This window comes from Xenopus laevis, chromosome 5L (assembly GCF_017654675.1).
Source record: "Xenopus laevis strain J_2021 chromosome 5L, Xenopus_laevis_v10.1, whole genome shotgun sequence".
Lineage (NCBI taxonomy): Eukaryota > Metazoa > Chordata > Amphibia > Anura > Pipidae > Xenopus > Xenopus laevis.
The window spans coordinates 74,913,257-74,937,891 of NC_054379.1; the positions used below are offsets into that span (position 1 = coordinate 74,913,257).

The 24,635-nt window shown below is 38.3% G+C and overlaps 1 protein-coding gene across 5 annotated transcripts in view; it reads left to right on the plus strand.

The window, feature by feature from the left end:
* The window catches only part of LOC108716793 (cAMP-specific 3',5'-cyclic phosphodiesterase 7B), a 160,336-nt gene that overhangs the window by 83,591 nt on the left and 52,110 nt on the right, over positions 1-24,635 (plus strand). Inside the window, exon 1 of one of the 5 annotated variants that reach the window (XM_018263247.2) lies at positions 9,526-10,514. The exons of the other annotated variants lie outside the window; for them this stretch is intronic. Within the exon in view, the coding sequence (XP_018118736.1) occupies positions 10,277-10,514 (238 nt within the window). The 5' untranslated portion in view covers positions 9,526-10,276. Of the gene's footprint in view, positions 1-9,525; positions 10,515-24,635 lie in introns of those variants that run through there. 5 annotated transcript variants of the gene reach the window in all.

Consider the following 24,635-nt stretch of genomic DNA (forward strand, 5'->3'; position numbering starts at 1 on the left):
TAAGTTTTACTTTAGCAACCAGATTGCTGAATTTGCAAAATAACTCTTAATCCACAAATAATAAAAAATTAAAACCGATTGTAAATTACCTCAGAATATGACTCTCTACATCATGCTAAAATTTAACTCAAAGTTGAACAACCCCTTTAAACATTTCTCATATAGTCCAATAGCAAGTAAGGCATGAGTAAGGTGTAGTAACCCATATCACTTATATCAGATATTATTTACTGATCACCTGTTTGAATATCTGATTGGCTGTTGTGTTACAACTAAACTGTATGCCTTATTCTATACTGTTAGCTATCCCCATCAACTGATTGAAAGCTGTTTTGAAGTGAATATTTTTTGATATCTAGAAATAAAAAAGTCAGCTATGTTTTTATAGAATAGCAGAAATGAATCTGTCGCAGGGATATCCAAGTTGTTGTCACGGCTATTGTTGAATTTTAAGTCCAGCCAGCTGTAATTTGTAAATGAATATTTTATTATGGAGATTTTTTTGGAGCAACACAAGAACCTTCATCAGGCATGTGTCTTAGATAAAGCATTCATTCTCCAGTATGGTGAGCACTGGCTAGACGCCAGTAGTGCTAATAAGTTGTTCCTGCAGCTGGAGTGTTAGTTCTTACCGTAACAAGAATTGTTTGTGGTAAGTCCTTCATGCAAGCCAAGACCGGTTATTACAGTTAGTTTTGATACAATAGTCACATCACATCCATGAGATAAAGTTAATCACTTTTTAGGGATAGTTCCCCTTTAAACAATGGCCTTGAGACACCACTAGGATAAATAAACAGGGTGTTGCGTTGCCATGGCCTTTTCTTTCCTTATGTTGCTCAAAAAATATCAAGAGCTTTCTGAAATTGAATAAGTCATTTGTGAATGATAAACTGGTTTAATTAAACTCAAATAATAAACAATGTTGAATGGGACAAGCACAGTCATGAATGTGGTGTGGTTATCTTACCAAAACATACAGACAGATTTTACTAATTTTAGAACACTAGTTGTATTGATATTTCCTTAAATAGTTACAAATTATTGGCTGAACAATGGTATCATTATGAATTTAGCCCATCTTAACAATGCATCAGATATAAAGGGGGTTATTTACTAAAACTGAAAATTTTCTGGTCGGGTGGGCCTTTTGGGCAAAAACAAGAGTTTTTTTTAGATGTTTTATACCCTGATGCTACAAAAAATCCAAAAATCTGGCATCTCAAATCTGTTGAGGTCATGTATAAGTCAATGGCAGATGTCCCTATCCCACTTTGAAGATATCGTGGTCTGCGCTGGATTTAACTCAATAATCCAAAAAAATATATCGGGCAATAACATGAAAAAATTTCCGGGTGAAAATTCCAAAAAAAATCTTACAATTCCGGTTTTTGCTCAATTTTATCGAGTCTTTCTGCAATCCAATTTATTTAAGTTATTTTAATGATAAATAAGGCAAAATCGTGGATGGGAGTTTGGTCGAGCTTTGTTTAATAAAAAAAATGATATAAATTCGGATTTTAGTAAATAACTCCAAAACTGATCTGTTCTAAATGCCCAAACTGTATGAGCATTACTCCAAGTACAAAACTGTAAATCAATGATTTATTAAATTATTACTAAATATACATTCACTATGATATATATATATATAATGCTACCTATGCGTGTCTTGCTGATAACAGTAGGGGTCATTTATAAAGACCCCTGAGAGATGTGCAAAAGCACTACAGAGTTCAAAAGTGTGCCCCTTAGTGTTCATTTAAAGGAGAAGTAAAGCTACGGAGGCATTTATTGCCAATTGATTAGCTGCAATAGTACAAGCTAGAATGCTATATTTATTCTGTAGAATGTTTTACCATACCTAAGTAAAAAGCTCTAGAAACTCTCTGTTTGTTTAGAATAGGAGCTGCAGTATTAATGTGGTGTGACATCACTTCCTGCCTGAGTCTCTCCCTGCTCTGGGCTCAGTTTACAGTAGAGAAGGGAGGGGTGGGGGGAGCGGAGCAAACTGAGCATGCTCTTGCCCAGGGCAATGAGGTTTAAGCTGAAGGCAGGAAGTCTGATACAGAAGCCCATGTGTACACAATAGAAGGAAAGAAATGCAGTATTTCTTTTGACAGGGGACTCATTACTTTGAGGGTTTACTGGTATATTTAGATGGACCTTTCTGATAAGGCTTACTTAGTTTTAACCTTTCCTTCTCCTTTAAGGAGCAGTTCTGTCCAGGATCTGATTGAGGTGCAGAGCTGACTTGTGCAGGTCAATCCTGTCCTTTTAACCTGCCATAGGGCAACATTGTATTCATGCGGTGGAACAGGACTCTGTTCATGGTGGGGTGGGGTGTAAAGTTTAAATATATGGTGCATTGTGGGTTTTTTTGCTCTCTACAACCTTCCATCTACTTCATAAATTGTACCAATGAATTGTAGAACTTTAATTTTTTCCAGTAAGTCAGGATAATGCAGTAAAAATGTATTCTATTTTAGAAGTAGTTCAGCCAGGTGTTCTAGTACAATGTTAAACCATATATTATGTATATATATCTCAAATTAATGTATCTGTCTTTAATATGAAAAAGCTAGCAAAAGTACCAAATAATAAATATATTGCAAGGAAAACTTGCTGTGTGGGTGACAATTAATCTTTTGATATGTATTTTTTCTATTCTGCCTTTCTAAAATCAGCATTATCTTGTGCTATGATTTTTCTCCAGTCCCTTGGAGAGGTAAATTGCCCCAGGCTTGCCATAGGCTGTCTTTGGAGAAGACAAAGCAAAATATACGAGAACAAAGCAACAGGACACAGAACAATGTTTCATAGACCCCCTGTGGAATCAGATTAGAACAGGCTCCCACAAGTCTACTTGTGTATTACTGACATGATAAGACCTTCATTGCTGTACATGCAGCACATTTCTAATCATCCAAGGAAAAAAAGGAAGACAAAATATTTCCCTGCATATCAAAGCAATAATGGACACAGAAAGTTCCCAAAGTATTATTCCAAGGTAGCTGAACACAAATGGCATCTCATTTTTTTGAATATTGTAGACGCAATTTGTTGCCTATTTAATTAGAGATTTCTAATCCCTTTCTATTGCCTGGCAAACATTGAGATAGAACAGTTTTTTGATATGCTTGCAAGGTCTCTAGATATGAGTCATGAACATGGCTTAATAAACAGTCATTTATGATAGTGTTTAATTATTTGGTTTTTTTTAGGTAGAATTGTGATTTGTAGTCTTCTTATGTCAGTACATATAGCATCAAGTTTTTAGTCTACCATTGTCTTGCTTGTTTTAAGCAACATAACAATTTGTATCTCTCCCACTCTGAACAGCCTATAGAAAACTTAAGCTGACCATCCAGATCCGATCGTACGAATACTAATTTGTATATATGTTTAAGTAGGGGTGGGAAGGGGAAACATTTTTTACTTCTTTGTTTGTGACAAAAAGTCAAGCAATTTCCCTCTCTGCCCCTAATTTGCATATGCAAATTAGGATTCAGATTCAGTTCGGCCAGGCAGAAGGATTCGCCCGAATCCTGCTGAAAAAGGCCAAATCCTGACTGAATCCCGAACGAATGCTGGATTCGGTGAATCCCTAGTTATTACAGTTTTGCTAATGACGATGAATAGCCCTTTAAGTTGCACGTCACCTTCCCCAAGAGACCTGCTTATCTTAATTGTGTCTTTGCTTATCTTAAATAGTTACAAATGTATCCAAGTGCAGCTGCCACATATTCTGGGCTCTCTGCCAAAAGCCTCTTTTTTAATTAAGTTTTAGAAACTTTGTATCTTTTTCATCTTTTTTCAAGAGATGAAAGAGAAAGTCAGGACATTTCAGTAACAATCCAGGTTGAGATGTCAAAATTGGGACTGTCCTGCGAAAAACTGGATAGTTGGGAGGTATGCTTTACCTTCACTGACATATTTTATGCTCATTATGGCTCATTTATTAACACTGGGAAGATTTGCACATGAGCAGTAACCCACAGAAACCAGTCAGGCATTTTACAGCCAGCTGCAGGTAGAAAAATAAAAGCCCTGGTGCAAATGAGTCCACTAATTGTTAATAAGCCCCCTTTGAGCATTTATGTGTAGTCGGCAGGGAAATCTTACATGTTACATGGGCCTAAAACAGTGACTGTGTATTCTTCTTCTTAGGAGGGTTAATGCTACAGACTATAGGATTAAACATGAGATACAGGAACTAATTTGACCAGTGAACTAAATAGATGAATGAAATATGTATTGACTAATTATGGCAAAATAATTTCTTGTCTTTAGTTTGAGAAAGGGATATTTCAAAGCAGACAGGAGCCCTGTATTTACTAGTACCCAATTCTCAGTCTGGCACACACTATGGAGTGCAGCAAGGGCAAAAGTAAAAAGTGGATGCACTCTAAGGGGAGCAACAGCAAGTGATGTAAATAAATGTGTCTCTAATTCCCATAATGTACAAAAATACATGCCTACATTATGGAAAATAGAACATTTTGATAACATAATTTGTTTAGACATCCATATGCTGATTTGTTCAATCACAGTAGTGCCTTTTCATCATTGTAATATCCTTGGATTTGAAAGATCATAATTGCTTTCCTTTTTGGAAACCATTCGGCTTCTGGGTTCCTTATACACAAAATTCATGTTGTTTACACTAACATCTAAATAGGACTATCTAGGGTGCACCAAGGCTTGTGGCTCAGTTATACTTTGCTTTATAGAAAAAAGGGAAAGAAGAATAAAAATAGAGTGCAGTTGAAACAGGAGATTAGACAAAAAATTAAAAGATTAAGACACTGCATGATTGAAGATCGTGTGAACTGACAAAAGTTGAATCAAATTAGAAATAACCTAAGCTACTGATGCTTTCTAGTGACCCAATGATGTCTTTCTCTTAAACTGGTTCTATGGCTGCCTTTGAAAATATCTCTGCAGCATTTGTGGTAATATGCATGAATTAAAAATGTAGTCCATATTGCACATGTCTATGCAAATATAGAACTGGTTGGCCTAGAACAGTAATCCCCAACCAGTAGCTCATGAGCAACATGTTGCTCCCCAAACCCTTGGGTGTTGCTCTCAATGGCCTCAAAGCAGGTGCTTATTTTTGAATTCCAGGCTTGGAGGCAAGATTTGGTTGTATAAAAACCAGGTGTAATGGTAAACAGAGTCTCCTGTATGCTGCTAGTCCACATATGGGCTACCAATAGCCAATCACAGTGCTTATTTGGCTCCATCCAGGAAAATTTTTCTGCTTGTGTTGCTCCCCAACTCTTTTTACATCCGAATGTTGCTCACGGGTGAAAAAGGTTGGGGATCCCTGGCCTAGAACTAAGAAAGGCGTGCACATTCTTGACTTAGTGGTCACTTTACAAAAGCAAATTTTGAATAAAAAAGATTTGGTTCATTAACATAATCAGCCTGGTGATTGATCAGAGTTTGATCTACTTTTTTTTCCATGTTCTAAGCCTTCCTCCAGGTGTGTGATTCAAGTGACATAATTGCTTAAGGATACAAACGACCAGACAGACATATACATTAGAAAATCTGTCAACTCTCTATGTGCGGGGGTTAAATCAGTGATTTCCAAATTGTGGTAAGGGTGACTCTAAAAGTTCTTTTTTAATGCCCTGGATATCCATGGAACTGAGGGTGTGTGTGGGGGGTTATTGGTTATCTGGTTATTATAAAATATAATTGATAAAATGATAATGGAAAATAATAACCTGATTATAGCTGATAATCGAATAACTAAAATATCCAGAGAATGCTGTGTTTCAGTCTTCTTACGCACAATAACATGAATAGTATACAGTAAACTTCCTGTTGCACCTGACGTAAATACTGCAGCACTTATCTAATGTTATTGCTTTGACAATGTCAGATATGCATAGCATGAAACCAGAGTGTTTTCTTTTCTACTGCAAAACATTTCTACTGCAAAAGTGAAGCTTTCAAGCATTGGAATTGTCATGGAATAATTATAGTCTTAAATCTAAAATAATATTTTATTTATATTTAACCAGTCTGCAGTATTCACACTTACATTATAGCCACTTTTTTTTACTGTACAAATGTAGAATATGGTAGCAGTAGCATTGTGCAAAGAGCTTAGCTCATCTGGAGTGTGTGGAGATTCTAGTCATAATATCATTCAAAGTGTTCATAAATAGTGTCCTGGGATGCTCATTTTCATAATAACAAGCAGCATGTTCATAATCAGTGCATTAACTCAACCACATTGTGCTGATGATCATATTCAGCAGTATTTTATAGCATAAATAGACCCACATGTATGTGATCCCAACCTGACCACCAACTTCAGTGGTGAACAGTCACTTATTAAATCATGTCACTTCCACCTAAGGAACATATCCAAAATACGATCATTTATCACCCAAGATTCTGCCAAAATTCTTATTCACTCTCTCGTCATATCACGTCTAGACTACTGTAACTCTCTTTTATTTGGCCTTCCCCTCCAGAGACTGTCACCTCTCCAGTCCATAATGAACACTGCTGCGAGGCTCATACACCTCAGCAACTGCTCCTCCTCTGCCTCGCCATTCTGTCATTCCCTGCACTGGCTTCCGCTACCTTTCAGAATCAAATTCAAATGAATGACCCTGACATTCAAAGCACTTCATAACTCTGCCCCACCCTACATCTCTGAACTCATCTCTATATACTCACCCAACCGCTTACTACGCTCCTCTACTGACCTGCTACTCAACTCTTCTCTCATTACCTCCTCACATGCTCAAGACTTTGCAAGGGCTGCACCCCGCCTCTGGAACTCTCTCCCACAGTCTGTCCAACTTTCTCCCAACCTTTCTGCTTTCAAGAAATCTCTTAAAATGCACTTCTTTCGAGAAGCCTACCCTCACTCTGCTTAACTACCAAATGCAACACCACTTACAGTACCACATTTCTCACCCATTTAATTCGATCTTGCCCACTCCCACACCTTGTGTATCTCCCTTCCCTTTAGAGTGTAAGCTCTTTTGCATAGGGCCTTCCTCACCTTTTGTACCGGTATTGATTGTGATGTATGTAACTCCATATGTTCTATGTATATAATTCATGTGATTTAGTTGTATAATCACATTTACTTTACAGTGCTACGCAATATGTTTCGTTATATAAATACATGTTAATAATAATAAAATAATAACAGGAGAGAAACACCAGAGACTGCATCATTTCCTTGTATGGAATCTCAACTATAAAGGAGATTGCAGCTGTTAAAGAGATTCATTTGTAAATATGACTTCTTGGGTATCAGTTTTTATAACATATAGATGTGATAAAACTGTGCATTGAGAACTTTGCCCTCTTCTTTCGACACATTCTTGTTTCATGACATCAAACGTTGAATTACGGATTTAAAGAAACTTAAGTAAATAGAATATTAACTTCTGCAAGCTTACTCAGAGAGAGCAGTAGTGCACATCCTTAAAGGAGAATGAAAGATTTAATCTGTGGGGGGAGGCAAAATGTTAGGCACCCCCTGTGATTAAACTGCGTACTTTATACACTGGCCAGTGTTCCTGCTAGCGGAAATACTATTGAGTATTCTGAAGAAATTGGGGTTTTTCTTGGGCACCGGCAGGTGCAGTAGAGTGAAAAAGCCGGCTATTTGCATCCAAGTTTAGCTGTCACTGTACTGTGCATGTGCCTCTAGACCGGAATGAAGAGAAGATGGAAGAAGACGTCAATGAGGAGCTTTTTAAGAAATACCCTGGGCTGATGCAGTTTTTAGGGAACAGGCGCACTGGCCTGGGGTATCAGGTAAGCGACTATAATAATCGAAGGGAGCTTAAAATGTTGGCATCCCCAGTGATTTAACTTTTCATGATGTGTAGAAATATATATATATGTTGTAAAAAGGATCAGCACACACTGTATGTCAGGTGAAAAATCTTTTCATTTATTGTGAAAATATCATCATAATCCGACGTTTCGGTCCCGCCTGGGGACCTTTTTCAAGGATATGGTGTGTCATTAGTGACACACCATATCCTTGAAAAAGGTCCCCAGGCGGGACCGAAACGTCGGATTATGATGATATTTTCACAATAAATGAAAAGATTTTTCACCTGACATACAGTGTGTGCTGATCCTTTTTACAACATATATACTACAATTGATCTTGCACCACTGGAACTACCTTCGTCTGGAGTGCTGGTACTGTGGGAAAAAAAAAAAAAAAAAAAAATATATATATATATATATATATATATATATATATATATATATATATATATATATATATATATATACCTGTAAAATATTAGAAATGGCACTTAGTGGAGTCATCAGTTATAATCGGTGCCTAGTAATGCCACTTGTTTTACATGATTCTTTGAAACATACAGGTATGGGACCTGTTATCCAGATAATATTAAATGTATAATTTGGACTTTGCATATACTTAAATATTTTTGATTTATTAGACACACAAGTGCAGAACTGGCTGTTTACTAATATACAGTCATATGACTGTGATTTCTAACATCCTAATATAAGGATGTACTAAATCGTATGCATAAATTATGTAGTACTTATCCTGGTATGTATTCCCAGTCTCTCCACAAGTAGGGAGTAAATTCCCTTTCCATGTTAGCTACTGGTAAACACAGTATTGGACTTAAATTAATTCTATGGCTGATCGGGAATTCTGCCTCTTTTTTAATGGGGAAATATTCTAGGCTTGTAACTTTCTGGTTAGTGGTCTAATTAGTAACTCTCTTTCTTACATGCAACATTACTGTAGCTCACAATTATACTGAAAAGAACTCTGAAAATAGACAATGACATGTCATTCACTGTTGGCTGTGTGTCTCTATAGGATACAGTGTTGTCAATCCCTGTTCTCTTGAAGTCAATATTGATCTGTTTAAATATTCATCCTTACCCAATGCTTTGGATAAAGGCGCTTTATATTTCTGCCTCACCACCCTGCAGCCACTGGGTCTGCTGTCTCTCTTTCTATGCCTCTTTTACAGTGATAAAGAACTCTACAACCCACATCTGACAGGTTTCCAGATTATTTTCTCTGGCATAACTACTGGGGGGATAAGGGATGTGACTGCACCCAGACCTGCTCCCTCATGGGGCCCGGTGGTGGCAGCAGCGCATGAGCTAATGAGTTGCAGTGGCAGGTTGTTTCCGTGGGGCCCAGTTGAAATTTTTTTGTTCCCTCACAGATATATTTTTGACTGTTTTTAGAATGTTTTTAATATTCCTTTATAAAACGTACTGTGCAACAGCAGCACTTTTGTATTCATAATTTACTACAAGGTCAAGTTTTACGGAAGTCTGGTTTGCATCTGCTGGCTGTGCTCTCTCCCTTGCATGAAGTGGTTTGTTTTTTCCCCTATCCAATGGCGTGTCAGTATGTAACTGACAGAAAGGAGGAATAGCACTGCAGCAAGTTACACAACATTTACTGGGCTTGTGAATGTAGATCTGAATCTGATTCACTTCTCTCTCTCTCTCTCTGCCTGCATGTGCAGTCTCTGGTATGTACTTTAATTCACTAGTATTTTCCTTCCAGAAGAAGTGCACTTTAGTTCCACAAACAAAGTACTGAATCGAGCCAAGCATACTTTTGGTTCAGTAAAAACCCAGCAACTGGGGGAGAAGAAGATAAAACATTGAGCGAGGGAGAAAGGTCATTAAATTGCATTACAGCAGATCAGCTTTAACAGTGTTTGTAATGCCCTCATCATAATGCAGTGAGAGAAAGGAAGGACTGGCCCTGTTCCAGCTTAGAGGGAAGAGGCAGTTACACAGTGCTCTTGCCGCCTGCAAAGCTCCTCACTCTTTCAGTCTTGTACTGTTTGCGCTGCAGATTACATTGCCGAGCTGGAATCATCATAAACCTGCCATCTTTCTATAGTTTACAAAACCTTCTGAAATATAGCAACCAGGGGAAAGAAAAAAAAGAGGAAATGAGAGAAAATTGTAAGCAGAGACTACATGTGATTGACTTTTGCAGATTTTCCAGCTCCAGTCTGGATTCTGTTTAAGTGTGTCAAACCGATTTGAAGAAAAGCAAGGAAGAAAACTGGCAATTGATTTGGCACTTTTTAGCACAAACTAATACTGGATTACTAAATCACAGGGGACCTTCTTCAGGACAGCAAGACTTTTGCTATCTCCTTATCTTCCCTGTCAGAGTTGGGCTGCTCTATACAAAGTAGACACACTATCCCAGCAGCAGTCTCCTCCTGCTCTATCGCAAGGAAGGAGGGACAGGATGCCAGTGCTGGATAGGTGTTTTAACTCTGCAGAGATGGGCAGGAGTTGGAGGACAGCTGAAGTTCTTTTGCCACCTTCCATGGGGAGCTTTCCAGCCTACCATTCTGGAAACCTGACCTGTGAGTTGCCGGAAATAATAAAGATGGTGAAACTCCTCTGGAAATCAAAGACTGGCTTACAGAGCGTGAAGCAAAGAGGGCTGTTGGCCAATGAAGATGCCCTAGGTTCTTTACCAGGTAAGATCCAAAACACTGATGTGTACAAGAACAATCATTATTAACAGGGAGATCTTTTCACGGTTTTTAAGACCTGATACATTTATATTTTTTTAAAACCAGTGTTAGTAAATCAGCCTCCAAGAACTAAAGCACTAAAATTGCACAATTCAGGGAAATTGCCAAGAATTTAATAAAGTTTTCTTAATAGAGATGATGTACTAATAAAGACTTTGGCTGAGAGGATGTTAGAAATTGTACTTCAGAAAAAGTTAGGAGGAGGATGAGCATCCCTGATACCTAGCAAAGCAACCTTACCCAAAATTTATTCCATTGTCTTAATAAATACCCTCAAAGGTAGTGCTGCTTTTATGTTATCAGACTGCAGGTTTGCATTCTGCACTGAATGGGTTAAGTGCCGTTTATTTCTGCTTTTTCCCCTATTGTTTCAGAAAAGGAACTGCTAATTGTCACTAAAGCCTCTTTATCTTTGAAATGTGCTTTGCATGTTACATTAGAGAAATAGTGAAAACGGAGGAAGTTATTTGCTCAGGAATGTGATATTCTAGCAAAATTCAAAGAACTGTATGATGGTACATTCTCTGAATCATATGCATAGTGTAAAGCCCCCCAAAGTGACTTTGGGGATGGTGGTAGCTGCAGTTATCTGCTTACTTCAATTTTCTAAACATGTATTTGCCTGGGGTGGGGTAATAACATGCATATAAGCAGTGTCTCCTTCCCAGGGAGTTGCCATTGACCTACTAGTTCTGGGTGCCCGCTAACACTTTGTAGGTCAGATATGCTCATCAGTATAAAGTTTAATTCATGCCCTTGGGGTTATTTATGATCACACCCACAAGTTTGGCTGCTCTAAAATAAATGCAATGGAGAACATTACATATTGATGCAATTCAGTAAGGTACCTACATAACCTTGAGATTTTGCACTTCCACGTGGTAGCCAATGTGCCATCCTGCCTTTTCTATATTTCAATATGTGCTGCGCTGTCCAACCACAGGAGGGTGAGCTGCACAATGTAAGATTGATAACAATTCAAACAGAAATATCCTGCTACCATATACATTTGGCCATTGAGTTACTCTCACTGCTGACCATTAGTCAGTCCTGCAGCTTCAAGACATATCTAGGTAAACTGCATTTTGGGAGGGGGCGACTTTCAGACCTTGACTGTCTAGGGAATAGGGATCATTTATATAGACTGAGGAAAGAAAATAAGACCTTTAAAGGGCACAAGGGCCATTAGCTTTGTATAATATGCCTAGGGTGTTAATAACCACTGTTGCTCATGGCATAGTGTACTTAGGGTAACAGAACTCTCCTGTCTTTGTATTTGGGATACTCTCAATGTGTATAATGTGGTGGGGGGGCATGCCTACTACTTACAGCTTACTATGTAATATACTTGGGGAGTCAGTGCCTACTGCCATTCACTGTATAATGTTCTAGTGGTAGAGAATCCCTTGTTATCATTGTATTGTATAATATGATGGCAATATCATTGCTTAATGTGAATGTATTTGGATGGTATTAACAATTGTTTTCACTGTTTTGTTTATTGAGGATACTATGATATTACCCTTTGCTCTCATTTTATTATTTGCTTTGGATGGTGGTACCTATTGCTATCACTGTATAATGTAATGGATATGCTGTGCCAATACACTGTGCTCTCACTTTTAAATATGCTTTGAATTCTATTGCCAATTTACTCTCACTGGGGCTCATTTATCAACACTGGGCAAATTTGTCCATGGGCAGTAACCCATGGCAGCCAATCAGATTGCTGCATTCATTGGTATATTGCTATAGGTAACTGCCCATGGGCAAATTTGCCCAGTGTTGATAAATGAGCCCCACTGTGTACTATACTAGGGGTAGCATTGATTTCACAGCAAGATATGTTGGTGATGTCACTACCCATTGCTTTCACTGTGTAATATGATTCCACCCTGCCTTTAATTGCCCCTACCCTATTTGAAATATGTTCTGCTACTTATGGACATACTTTTTAAATATTAAACCTTTAGCCAGTGATAAATATTAATTTTCATTGTGATAATCCTACCTTGTTCATGTATTCTCACTGACATCTCTGTAAAAGTTAGCTGTGGTTCTTCTGTTTTCTTGTTTGTCTTTTGCTGTCATATATGCTTTATTTTATCTCCTGCTATATGCTAACGGAGAGGAGTGCAAAGTCTATAACAAGCGAATTAGAGTATCAGCCTCTATGTTATAATGAGCACAACTGAAAGAGGGTTCAGTTGTGGGAAGGCACAGTGTTTCTAGAGTGGGGGTCCCACTCAACATTCAGAAGTAAAAAGAATTGGGGAGCAACATGAGCATGAAAAATGCTCCTGAGTGCAGGGCCGGACTTCAGCGGCGGGTGCCCCAAGGCAGCGTGGTCCTATCGCCCATGCCGCTCTATCGTGGTCCTATCACCCAGGCGCTACAGAGCACTGGGGAGCTGGGCATCCCCAGTGCTCCTCAGGAAGCGGCTGGGCAACGTGTCCCCCTACCAACTTGCTGCCCTAGGCCCGGACCTGCCTGGGTGGGGCGAATTAAGGTCTTTAAATGGCCATTTTGTAGCTTCTATGTGGACTGCCAGCCAGGGCTGGAACTAGGGGTAGGCAGAAGAGACACGGGCCTAGGGCGCAATCAAGTGGGGGTGCCAAGCACATACCTCTTTCTTCAGTCTACCCCTTGTCCGGACCCTATTCGCAAGGGGGCGAAGAGGGCGGCTGGGTTGCCTTGGGCGCCCGGCTGGCTTGGCCCGGGCCTGCTGCCAGTTTACAGGAGGTTCTGTTTGGCAGTACATCTGGTTTGTATGCAGCCAAAACTTGACCCAATCCAGGAATTTAAAAATAAGTACCTGCTTTGAGGCCACTGAGGCATCTAAGGGGTTGGTGATGATTACCACCACTGGTGTTCTAGAGATTGTTCATTATCCACTTTCCCTGTGGAGTTTACAATCTATAGTCCTCAGATATCACTCAGCACTATATGTGTTTGTAGGCAACTTTGCAGAGAACCATACTTGTGACTAATGTCCATGTCAGAATTTAACCCAAGACATCTTACTCTTGTAAATTAGTGTGGCTTTTTGTTAATGTGTTATTTTATTCTCCCTTAGACCAGTTCTGTTTAGCCACAACATATAGAGACCAGTCTTCACACACATGTATGTAAGCAGACAGCATTATCAAAAACGTCCTGTCACACTGCTACTGACAGGTTGTCGTCTTTCAGTAACAGAAACTTCATGTGAATATGCTGATGGGTAAACTTCTTCTTTTGGGAAAAAATATTGTGGTTGTTAAAGTCAAAGTATCGAGCACAAGTCATGGGCACATTAAACACCTTTTAAACCTTAGCATTAAACCTTTTGGAATAACATTACCTTATTTGCTATAGCTCTGAGTAAGATGAACATGTTTATAAGTGTCATGCTACTGTATACTAGTGGCATAAGAATAAAATAACAGTAGATGTACTGCAGGTAGACATGGCACACCTTTGTTTGGTGAATTATCACAGAAAGCAAGTAATATTCCTATAAAGCTCTTGATGCTGGCTAGTCAATTTGTTGATTATTCACACTTTAATGGATAGTAAGTGATATGGTAAAGGAAGGGATTTAATAATATTGGGCACACACACATAAAACTTTCTTGCTCAATCTTCCCTTTAGAGCAATTGGGCCATGTTTGTTGGTAGAATCCCTACACACAAGAGCAGATCCATGCAGTTCTAGATGATGGCTGATGAGGCCATGCATAAACTGGTCTTTTGTTGGTTTGGTATTTAGGCTACTTAACATGGCTGTTATGCCAAATAATTTTGGTGGACCATATACATACACAGCCATGCACAAAACAACTACTGTTAGAGGTTCATTTCAGAACAGGGCTGTCCTGTTGACGGTTACTGTGCAGGAATGAGCTAATGTGCTGATATTTGTCTGTCATCACTAGTTGTTTGTAGTTCTCCAGGGGAAAAATTGCTATTGTATGGCTGTGTAAGCTGGGAGATGGCAGCCAATTAAATACAGAATATGAGTTACTCATTGTCCTCACTCAGACAGAGCAGCATCTAATATTAAATCTTCATAATGTTTCTGTGTAACGTTTAACCAAAGGAAAGTGAAAATCTATGAGCAGTTTCCTTCACATTTGACCTAGATGGGACGGCATCTGATAAGAACAATCATGAGGAGTGCTTCTGTCAGTTAGGAGATTTCAGTGTGTGTCACTGTATCTGCTCTTTTCATGCCCAGAAATGCATAGCTGCTTCTATAATGTTGCTAAATGTGATAGCAACAGCTAATGCTTAGTTTACCATATGCTTAGGGAATGACTCATGTGGGATGAGTGTGTTACATGAGGCTAAATAAAGGTCAGCTTTAGGGTAAATGTAATGTTTCAGTACAGCATGTGTTTCATGGGGGTAAAAATTAGTCACACAGGGACAGCTGTGGGATCTGCGAGAGTCAATTGCCTCTTGAACAAGATGCCTGCCTCCTGCTGACCTTCTATCCTCATATGATACAGGGAAAGCCATCGTCCTTTTCTGGTTCTGTTGAAGTTCAAGGATAAGAAGAGTCGGCTGTACCCTAAACCAATTGCTTCATTTCTGCTGCTCTTGCCTTCTATTTTTACAACAAGGTACTATTCCTAGAACCCACAGTTAAACACAAACTGGAATGATATAATAACAACCAAATGTTATTTATGAACCCTCTGTTCTTTTGCTTCACACAATTTCATCATTTGAGACTCTAGTCATTATGTGCTCCCATGTGAAAATGTGAAAAGAGATATTGGGCATTTGTGGAATGCTATAGATTAAAGTTTGGATCTCTTTGCTTTGATGGCAGCTCTCAAGCATCGTGACGCCTTAAAGAGGACACTTTCTAAGTAAATATTGTGTGTATTGTTTCTGTGCTGACTAGGAAGTGTTTGCCTGGAAATACGTTGTCTGTTTCATAAAACCAAGGATGTTGTGCAATAATATTAAACAAACGAAAAAAACAGTTCTTGGAACAAAAAAGAAATGACTGGAAAAATCTGGAGGAAACTTGAGGTGTGGTTGGAACCCAGAGAGTTCGCAATTTTCTAAAACTCTGAGCAAAACAGATCATCCCCCCACTAGCCAGAAGACACAGCATTGTCATAGATTTATTAACCAGTGCTAGCATGTTTATTCAAATTAGTTTCATCTCATTAGAACTATCTATGGGAAGATTGTGTTTTGTGAAAAAAATGCTTGGCCAGATTATTGCTATTTGGTTAGGCTGTATCCTTGGCATTCTGCTCCATCCATCATGTCACTGAATACAGTAGCACTGAGGTGCTACAGGAGTCAGCATGCTGATTCAAGCATGCCACAGCCATAAAACCTCTCTTAAAAAGATTATGTTAAACATCCCTGCTTTTGACCTATGTAAAAATAGGCTGTAGCATGCTGACGGGCAAGAGAGGTCACCCACCCATTACTGTTCATATAGTAAAGTTTACTTTACTACATGCTGTGACGGTAACACAAGAAAGGGACTCTAAGCACACATGCCCCTAGTCACCATAACAATCAGTTATGTCTGGAATAAAAGCTGTCAGTAATGGAATGTTTTCATGCTTTGGAAAAAATTTAGAGAAGGTAGAAGTGAAGTAAGCAACAGCATTTCTATATTAAGATTTATGCAATGGGTTTGCCCTACTTTTGTTTTCTTTTTTTAGGGAAATACTAAAAGGGCAAATCTGAGCTGTCATTCGGTGCGATGATAAACTTCTATTGGGCTTCAAACAGTAATACCGTCTCATATCATATTTGAGTGGAGAAACTAAAAATACTTATGCCCAGCACTTTGGTCATATAATTTGGTCGTACCAATCAAATAATGCATGCCCTTGTGTAATCTAAAGATTAATAGGGTTGCTGTGTTGCAGTCCTTTGGAATAGCTTATTACACTCCTGGGCCTGTAAGATCATGGTTATACAGCTCAGTACAGTATCAACGGTCAGATTACATAAATTATACCTGATGATTTCCATTGCTTCAAAATAAAACGGTTGGGCTAAATATCTGTGCTGCAGCAAATGCTGCTCACATCTAGTCCTTATCTTCTTTTCCAAGTACGTTCTTTCATACAGTGTATAAGTTGTACAATACTTTTAAAGTCACGGAAAACTGCTGCATAACTAGAAGGTGTCTCTGATTATAAAAAAAGGTAAGCTAAATAGGTTCAGCAGCATGCAGGCTTGTGCCTATGGGGACCCCTATTTTGGGAAAGCAAGTATATGAATATACATGAACTTTCCTTTTTGTAACACGCCTGCATAGGATTTGTAAAAATCCAATTTATACCTGGAAATGTTAGGGTCCATTTTCATAACTCCATTATTAGTGGTATAAATAAAAGTTTCTGAACTATACATTTTTTTAAATACATATTTTTAAAGGTGGTGGTTCACCTTCAAACAACTAGTAGTTTTCCGATCACCAGAAATAACTTTTTACAATTACTTTCTATTTTCTATGTGTCACCGTTTTTCTAATATTGAAGTGTAAAGTGTCTTTTTTACCTTCTAAAGCAGCTCTGGGAGGAGGGGTCGCTGACCCTGTAAACTGTTCTAAATTGATACATTTCTTATCTTTGTCCCTGCTGAGCAGAATCCCTGAGTTTCATTAGAGGCAGCTGTTAGAATGATACAATAGTTACTAATACTCCGTTTAGAGCAGGGGTGTCCAAACTGCGGCCCGAGGGCCACATGCGGCCCAGGATGCATATGAATGCGGCTCGGCTTGAAACAGTTCCCGAGGAAATAGGAGGAGGGGGACTCTGCCCATTGCCCAGTTAGTAATAATAATATAATAATACGTCTATTTATTATCCAGGTGTCCCATATTCCAATGTATAGCTCCATCTGGTTATCCAACTGGCATTGTAGTTCTTTTCTGTGTATTTCCTTTACTTTTACAAATCAAACGTGTTTGTGTATTTCATGTGTGGCCCCAGACAATTCTTTTTCCAATGTGGCACGGCGAGCCAAAAGTTTGAACACCCCTGGTTTAGAGTCTGCACCTGAATTACTGAGACTCAAACACCACAGACAGGAACATTCAAATTTAACCTCAGATTTCAGAACAGTAAAAAATAAATAATGGAAAGTAATTGAACAAAGTCTTTATTTCTGGGAAACAATATGAAAACAACTGAACTGAAAAAAAAAGTGTTTGGAAGGTGAACAACGCCTTTACGTCCACCTTATGTCTAAAACCATTTAATAAGATGATTTACACATATATATATTAAAACTGTGTATCACCCAGGACCCCTAACAGGCCTTTATAGTCCCAGGAGCCGCAGAGTCTGCAGTTTCTGTTGTTATGATCCCACTAGCTAGTAAACCTGTACTGACTGTAAGCAATGTAATGCAATATAGTGACCATAAATATAGCAACAAACCTTCTATAGGTTGTATATGTGTGTGAGAGTGTATATGTGTGAGAGAGTATTGTGTGTGAGAGTCTATAGGCTGTATATGTGTGTGTAAGGGACAACTATCACAGTTCTGAAGATATTACAAAGCCGTCACTGATGATAAAAAAATGATTATAGAGACAAAGACTAAACAGGTTTAGAAGCATACAACGTATGACTATGGGGATGTTTTTACCCTACTTAGGGAAAGACAATTATATGTATAAACAGACACTAAATAAAAATGCTGTTTGCTATCATGGCAGGCATATGATGGATTCAAACCAATTACTGTGCATTGGTTTGTAGCAAGTGCATGTGAAGTATGTTGAAATTACTAATTATTTTCATTTTGTATACTTGCTGCTATATTTCCTCACTCTCCTGTAAAATAATGTGAATTTGCAATGATGCAGATTTCACATGGCATTGTGATCCCCCTCTGTAGCTAGTACATATGTATATGATTTTCTTTATAGTGACATTCCAGGAACAGAAGGGAAAGGACTGTGCCCATAACAGGTATGTTAAAATAAATAAGTGGCATTACAGCTTAAAATTATATGAGAAGCGAAGACAAATATACAGAGTATCATTTCATATGTCATTGAGCCCTTCCTTGCTTTATGCCCTTTAGCCCTATCAGCCTAAGAGTATACAATTGTGTAGCTTTTTTGTGATCATTTTCTGGCAGTTCAGCAGGATAGCAGGAAGGTGCTAATCATAAACCAATATATATATATACATATATATATATATATATATATATATATATATATATATATATATATTATATATATATATATATAAAACATTTTATGTATCTTAAATATAATTAAAATAAATAATATATGTTATTATAAAATATATTTATTTTAATTATATTTAAGATACATAAAATGTGTGTGTGTGTGTGTGTGTGTGTGTATATATATATATATATATATATATATATATATATATATATATATGATTCTTGAAGGTAATTGCATGCAATAAGGTCTGCAAAAATTAGTATGAAAAACACATGTATTTTGCGGAGTCTTTCAGCACTATAGTTGTTCACAGCTCAAAACTGGCAAATGATTTACCAGAGAATTAACTACTGGCAAATTTTTCAGCTTCTTCACCTGAGTCATGGAAAGGTGCCAAAAATGCACAAAAAATGTCACTGTAGCAAATAATTGACCGATCAGTGAATCTTGCCCTAGATATTTGATTAAGGGTGAGCCAGGTCTGACTGTGCAAGTATTTTGTAAGCAATGGTTTCCCAACAGCTGGTGGATCTGAACTATAACCTCTTCTGAAAAAATGGCAAAAGCGGGCATATGGTTTCCTAAAAGATCATTGTTTGAATATGGATTTTTAACACATACATAGTAGATGCTGACTGTTGAGCACTTCAAAGCTATACACGTCAATACAATACAGGTATGGGGCCTGTTATCCAGAACGCTCGGGACCTGGGGTTTTCCTGATAACAGATCTCTCCGTAATTTGGATCTTCATACTTTAAGTCAACTAGAAAATCATTTAAACATTAAATAAACTCAACAGGCTGGTTTTCATTTAATAAGGATTAATTATATCTTAATTTGGATCAAGTGGTTCAAAGAGAATTTGAGGGGCACACACCTGGTTCAATCTTCTTATTTGTTTGGGTGCACCTCCCATAGTGTCCTTCCCCACTGGAATACAGGTATCACAAATCGAAATGGGCAGCATTCCAGAATAAAGATAAAAATTGCCTTTATTCACAAACAGCAGGGCAGCATTTGCAACGTTTTGAGCCTAGCACGGCTCTTTTTCAAGCTCGAAAGCTTTCAAGCTTGAAAAAGAGCTATGCTAGGCTCGAAACGTTGCAAATGCTGCCCTGCTGTTTGTGAATAAAGGCAATTTTTATCTTAATTAGGATCAAGTACATGGTACCATTTTAATACTACTGAGAAAAAGGAAAGCATTTTGAAAAATTTGGATTATTGGATTATAATGGTGTCTATGGGGGACGGCTTTCTGTAATTCGGAGCCTTCTGGATAATGAGTTTCCGGATAACAGATCCCATACCTGTATTACAATGCACTGTGTAAGAGAACTGAATTTAAATGCTAAGAATAAATCCAATGAAGGTGCAAACTGTGTTTATTCTTCTTTACATTCACTGGAGCCTGTTTATTCTTCAAAGTATGAGATCATTTGCTTGGTTAATCACATCTAGCGTTGTGGCAGATGCTGCACCCCAAAAGTTAAAGGACTTCCAAATTTCACATTGCTTTTCTTACACGCTGTCACTTGAAAGGCAAGGCAAATTGAAATAATACACAATTTCAGTATCGTACTCTTACGTATATGCCTTTTGAATTTGCAATCAAGGTCATGTAGTCCAGAGTCACTTTCAATATGCTCTCCAGTGAGTGACAGCTGATGGTGCTCCTTAGATGGTCCTATGCTAACTGCAAGGAATATCACATTACTTATACAGTATATGGTTTGTGAGTGCTCATGGCAGCTATTATCCTAGAGTTACATTTTATAGGTTGCATGAGTATGTCTTGGAGGTGCACGCAAAGTGTAATACATCACTTATTAAGCATAGCAAATCCATGTCACAATATGAGTTAATTTAGAACATTTTAAGAAATGACTATGCTTTAAACTACTGCTAAACACTAGTAGAGTGCTATTAACCAGTAGATATTTCTCAGATGACCCAAACTATTCTGTTTAGCTGTCTTTACACGGCTTGTAGTAAAAGAAGGTGTACTGTAATGTATAGCAGAATGCAGTTTGGATAGTGCAGTTTGTGGCATTGCTGTGTGCTAAAAATTCTGACTGCCATGGATGGTAGAGGAAAATAATAATCCTGCAGGTTGGTATAACTTTAATGGCATGCCTCACTATGGCTTGTCACATGTTCTTTCACATAGGACATTTATTTTTAGGAAACATTTCTGCCAATCATGACTGACTTCAAGACTCCCAACTGGGATTGTCATCGCTGTATTATCCCATATTGCCACACAGTCTACAGTGAGAACTGTCAATGTTTTATTTTTCAAAGTCAGTATAATTGTCACCTTTCCTCTATTGCTTTATTCTTTTGAAATCCATAGTCACAATAAGAAGGCAGGAGACATTTTGTGGAATTGGTTTTAAGGGTAGGGACACACTGGGCGATTTGGGGAGTTTTAGTCGCCTGGCGACTAATCGCCGTGACTTTTCTCCCCGAATGCCTCCCCTCGCTCTGCGCCTGGCTAAAATGAAAAATCGCCTGCGCTAATCACACGCGGCGATTCGTTTTCCGAAGTCGCCCGAAGTTTCCTCGTGAGGCAACTTCGGGCGATTTCGGAAAACGAATCGCCGCGTGTGATTAGCGCAGGCGATTTTTCATTTTAGCCAGGCGCAGAGCGAGGGGAGGCAATCGGGGAGAAAAGTCGCGGCGATTAGTCGCCAGGCGACTAAAACTCCCCAAATCGCCCAGTGTGTCCCTACCCTAAAGGCAAGTTGAATTCTCCCAAAATGTTGTGTATGTTCTACATGTTCAAGCATAGGAATTATAGCATAGGAATTATAGAAAGTCGGGAGAATGGGGCATGAGAGTAATGCTCTGGAATTTAGGAAGTGCAGAAATTAAAGTGAAAGTAATAGCTGTGTTTGAGGTGAGGAATACAATAAATAATTGACAGCTGAGATTTTAAAATGAGTTTCTAACATACATGGATGGATTTAGTAAAATAATGAACTTGGGATTCATATTTAATTTGAAAAGTACTTTTATTATTCAGCTTTTTTATGTCTGGGTGACAGGTCCCCTTTAAGTGTTCAAAAAATTATTTAAAACAATATGAATGTATGCAAGTCAGTCACAATAAAAATACTGGGCCCTCTATTATTATTACAGCAATAAAGGAAAGCATTAAAGGCCATGCAATATTTTGGAGATTTCTGGATAACGTGTTTCTACAGGTCCCATCCCTGTATTTTTGCTATTACATTCTAATGTATAATTCTGTCATGTAGTACACAATCTCTGTATTTGTTTCAAATCTTTTATACAGATGAAGCAAAAACGGTCACTTTGGTTTTTTTGTTTTATTATAGATCTGTTTAATTCAATAATTATAAACTCACAGTAGATTTGAAACATTGAAAAGTCACAGAAAAATGTTTGTTTGCTTTATTTCTACAAGCTCATTTTACTTAAATAAGGTGACCATAAAGTTTAGCAGATTATTGATCTGTGTCTAGAAACAAAGCAAGGACCTATCAGACTGACAAATGTTGAAGGGCAAGGACGTCTGAAGAACAAATATTGAAGGAAAAGTGGGGTGTTGTTGGTCTGGGCACATAATTATTGGTTCAGCCTGCTGCCTGGCTGGACCATATTTGGTCTTTCCTAAAAAACTATTGTATCTGTGGTAGGCCATCCTCAAGCTATGTTATCAGCTCTTATTGACCTCCTACTGTGTCATAATGCCATTACAAGAAACCATGTCTGGGGTATGGCAAGCCAAATTGGAGTTCTTCATAGCAGGAAAAACTTCCAGAGTAAAGGAAGCATCGCTTCCAGAGCGTGAGTTGAAAATAGCATTTGCATTCAATTTGTTGGGCACGTCTGTTTCACCAGTTGATACAACCCGAACACTGGAGTTACCACAATGTTCATGGTGATGGTAGCTCCATGATTCCCCAGTGTCAATAGAATGACTTGCTCACCATTCACCAGAGGAATCAGCTATGGCCATCGGACTTTGCCTTTTCATTACAACTGAAAAAATAAAAATCATCAAGTTGCTTGTCTTCATATGGCATCAGAAATATAACAGTCTCTCTTACAGCTGAGATTGAAGTCTTCCTGGCTACCCCAGGGCCTTTCCCAAGCTGTAGACCACCATGAGGTTGGCTCCCTGTTACTCACAGTTTAAAAATAACTTCTCTGTCAGTCAGTCTACACAGCCTACTTCCAAGTCAGTTTCACTGCTGCACTTTCTCCAAAAGACTGCTTTTCTCCAGGCACTGTCACGGGCTCCTTGGCACTCACTTTCTCCCTCAAGCTCAAGCTCAGACACTCTCTCTCTTTGTCTCAGGCTCCACAGGCCCCTTGGTTCTCTGTCAGGCTTTCTATCACACACTGGGAACAGCCAGAACCCCCAGGTATTGTAGCACATCCCTTTTACCTCTACAAGCAGCTCCACTCTCAGCTGCCACCCAAATACCTGACTGAGAGGCATTATTAAAAGTTTATAGTTTTATATTTTACAATAATTCTGTATGTCATGAATCGGTAGTCATATGTTTGCTTTTGTTGTCTCACCACCAAAAAAACGCACCACAAACAACGTGGTATAACAGAAATAAATTAGCATTTATGTGTTGACAGCTCTGTGGAATAAGGTAGTTGTGTCCAGAGTTACATACATGGGTATTAGATGTGCTGACAGAAGCACTGTATGGCTGCCATCACTTTACACCAGTTATCATGAGGAAATATGTAAAATAACGGTAATCTAGCTCCTTCATCACTAGCAGCCACTGGCAAACTCTAGGTTTGGCTGTATATCTAAGCCCTGGAATGCCATGATTCATATTTTCATTTCTGTTTTCTGTCTTCTGCTGCAGAAAGCAAAGCAGAACACCTCAGACTGGCATACTTTAGTACACCTCTGCATTCTTTAGTACTGTTGGATTGGCACTTTAGTTTGCAGTAGTCAATTAATCATATTTGTTTGGTATTTAATTTGCAAGATAAGTGCTGTGCCCAAGAAAGCCATAAATTCCGTTTTATTTGGCTCATCTTAGGGGTGGTAGAAATGTACTCGTGATAAGACATAAGTCATATTTCTCAAGTTAATTTATATTTTGCTTTGTAAATGCTGCTGAAGTGTCTTTTAACCGCCAGAGAATCTGAGTGGGCTGATGGTTTATATAGCAGGGAGCAGTCTGCTGGTGTTTATAGTGGGATCAGTGCATTGCAGGTGAAAGGAAAAGATAGATTCAAAATTTTGTTTAAAATACGTTTTAGACAGAGGGAATTATGAACAACAAACTCGGGAACCAGCAGCATTGAAATGTCACAGTGTTTAAAAACCCAAGTATAGAGGTGGCCCTAATAATTGTTTTTTCTCTGTGAGGTATGAAGCCTGATTTTCTTGGATGCAAAACTTCACATATTGGAAGCAGACCTAAGCTTTCTGAACCCAGTCCAGCATCAAAGTCAGATAATAACAATATGGAATGAGTCAGATTCACGGACTCTCAGTTGAAAGGCACATTTTTTTCAGGCCATATGCCTTCTTCTTTTTGTAAATCCATCCAATTTAAAATGCCTCATATTAAAAAATGGAAGGATTCCAAATCTAGGAAACTTGAAATGAAGCCCTGAATGAATTATGATTTCTTTGGGATCAGAGTGGAAAGTTATACTACCTCACTATAACAAGTTGAAAGGGGAAAAAATATTAAGTGCATTTTATTAAGCAAAATTTGGCAGAGGTTTTTTACTATTTTTCCAGTATTCGCACCATATAGAATATCTCACCAAAAGAGTTAGTGATACTGTAAAACCCAACCTAGACATATATGGAACTAGCTTTAATTTTGTACAATATGCACTGCATAGATCATTTAAATATTGCACATATC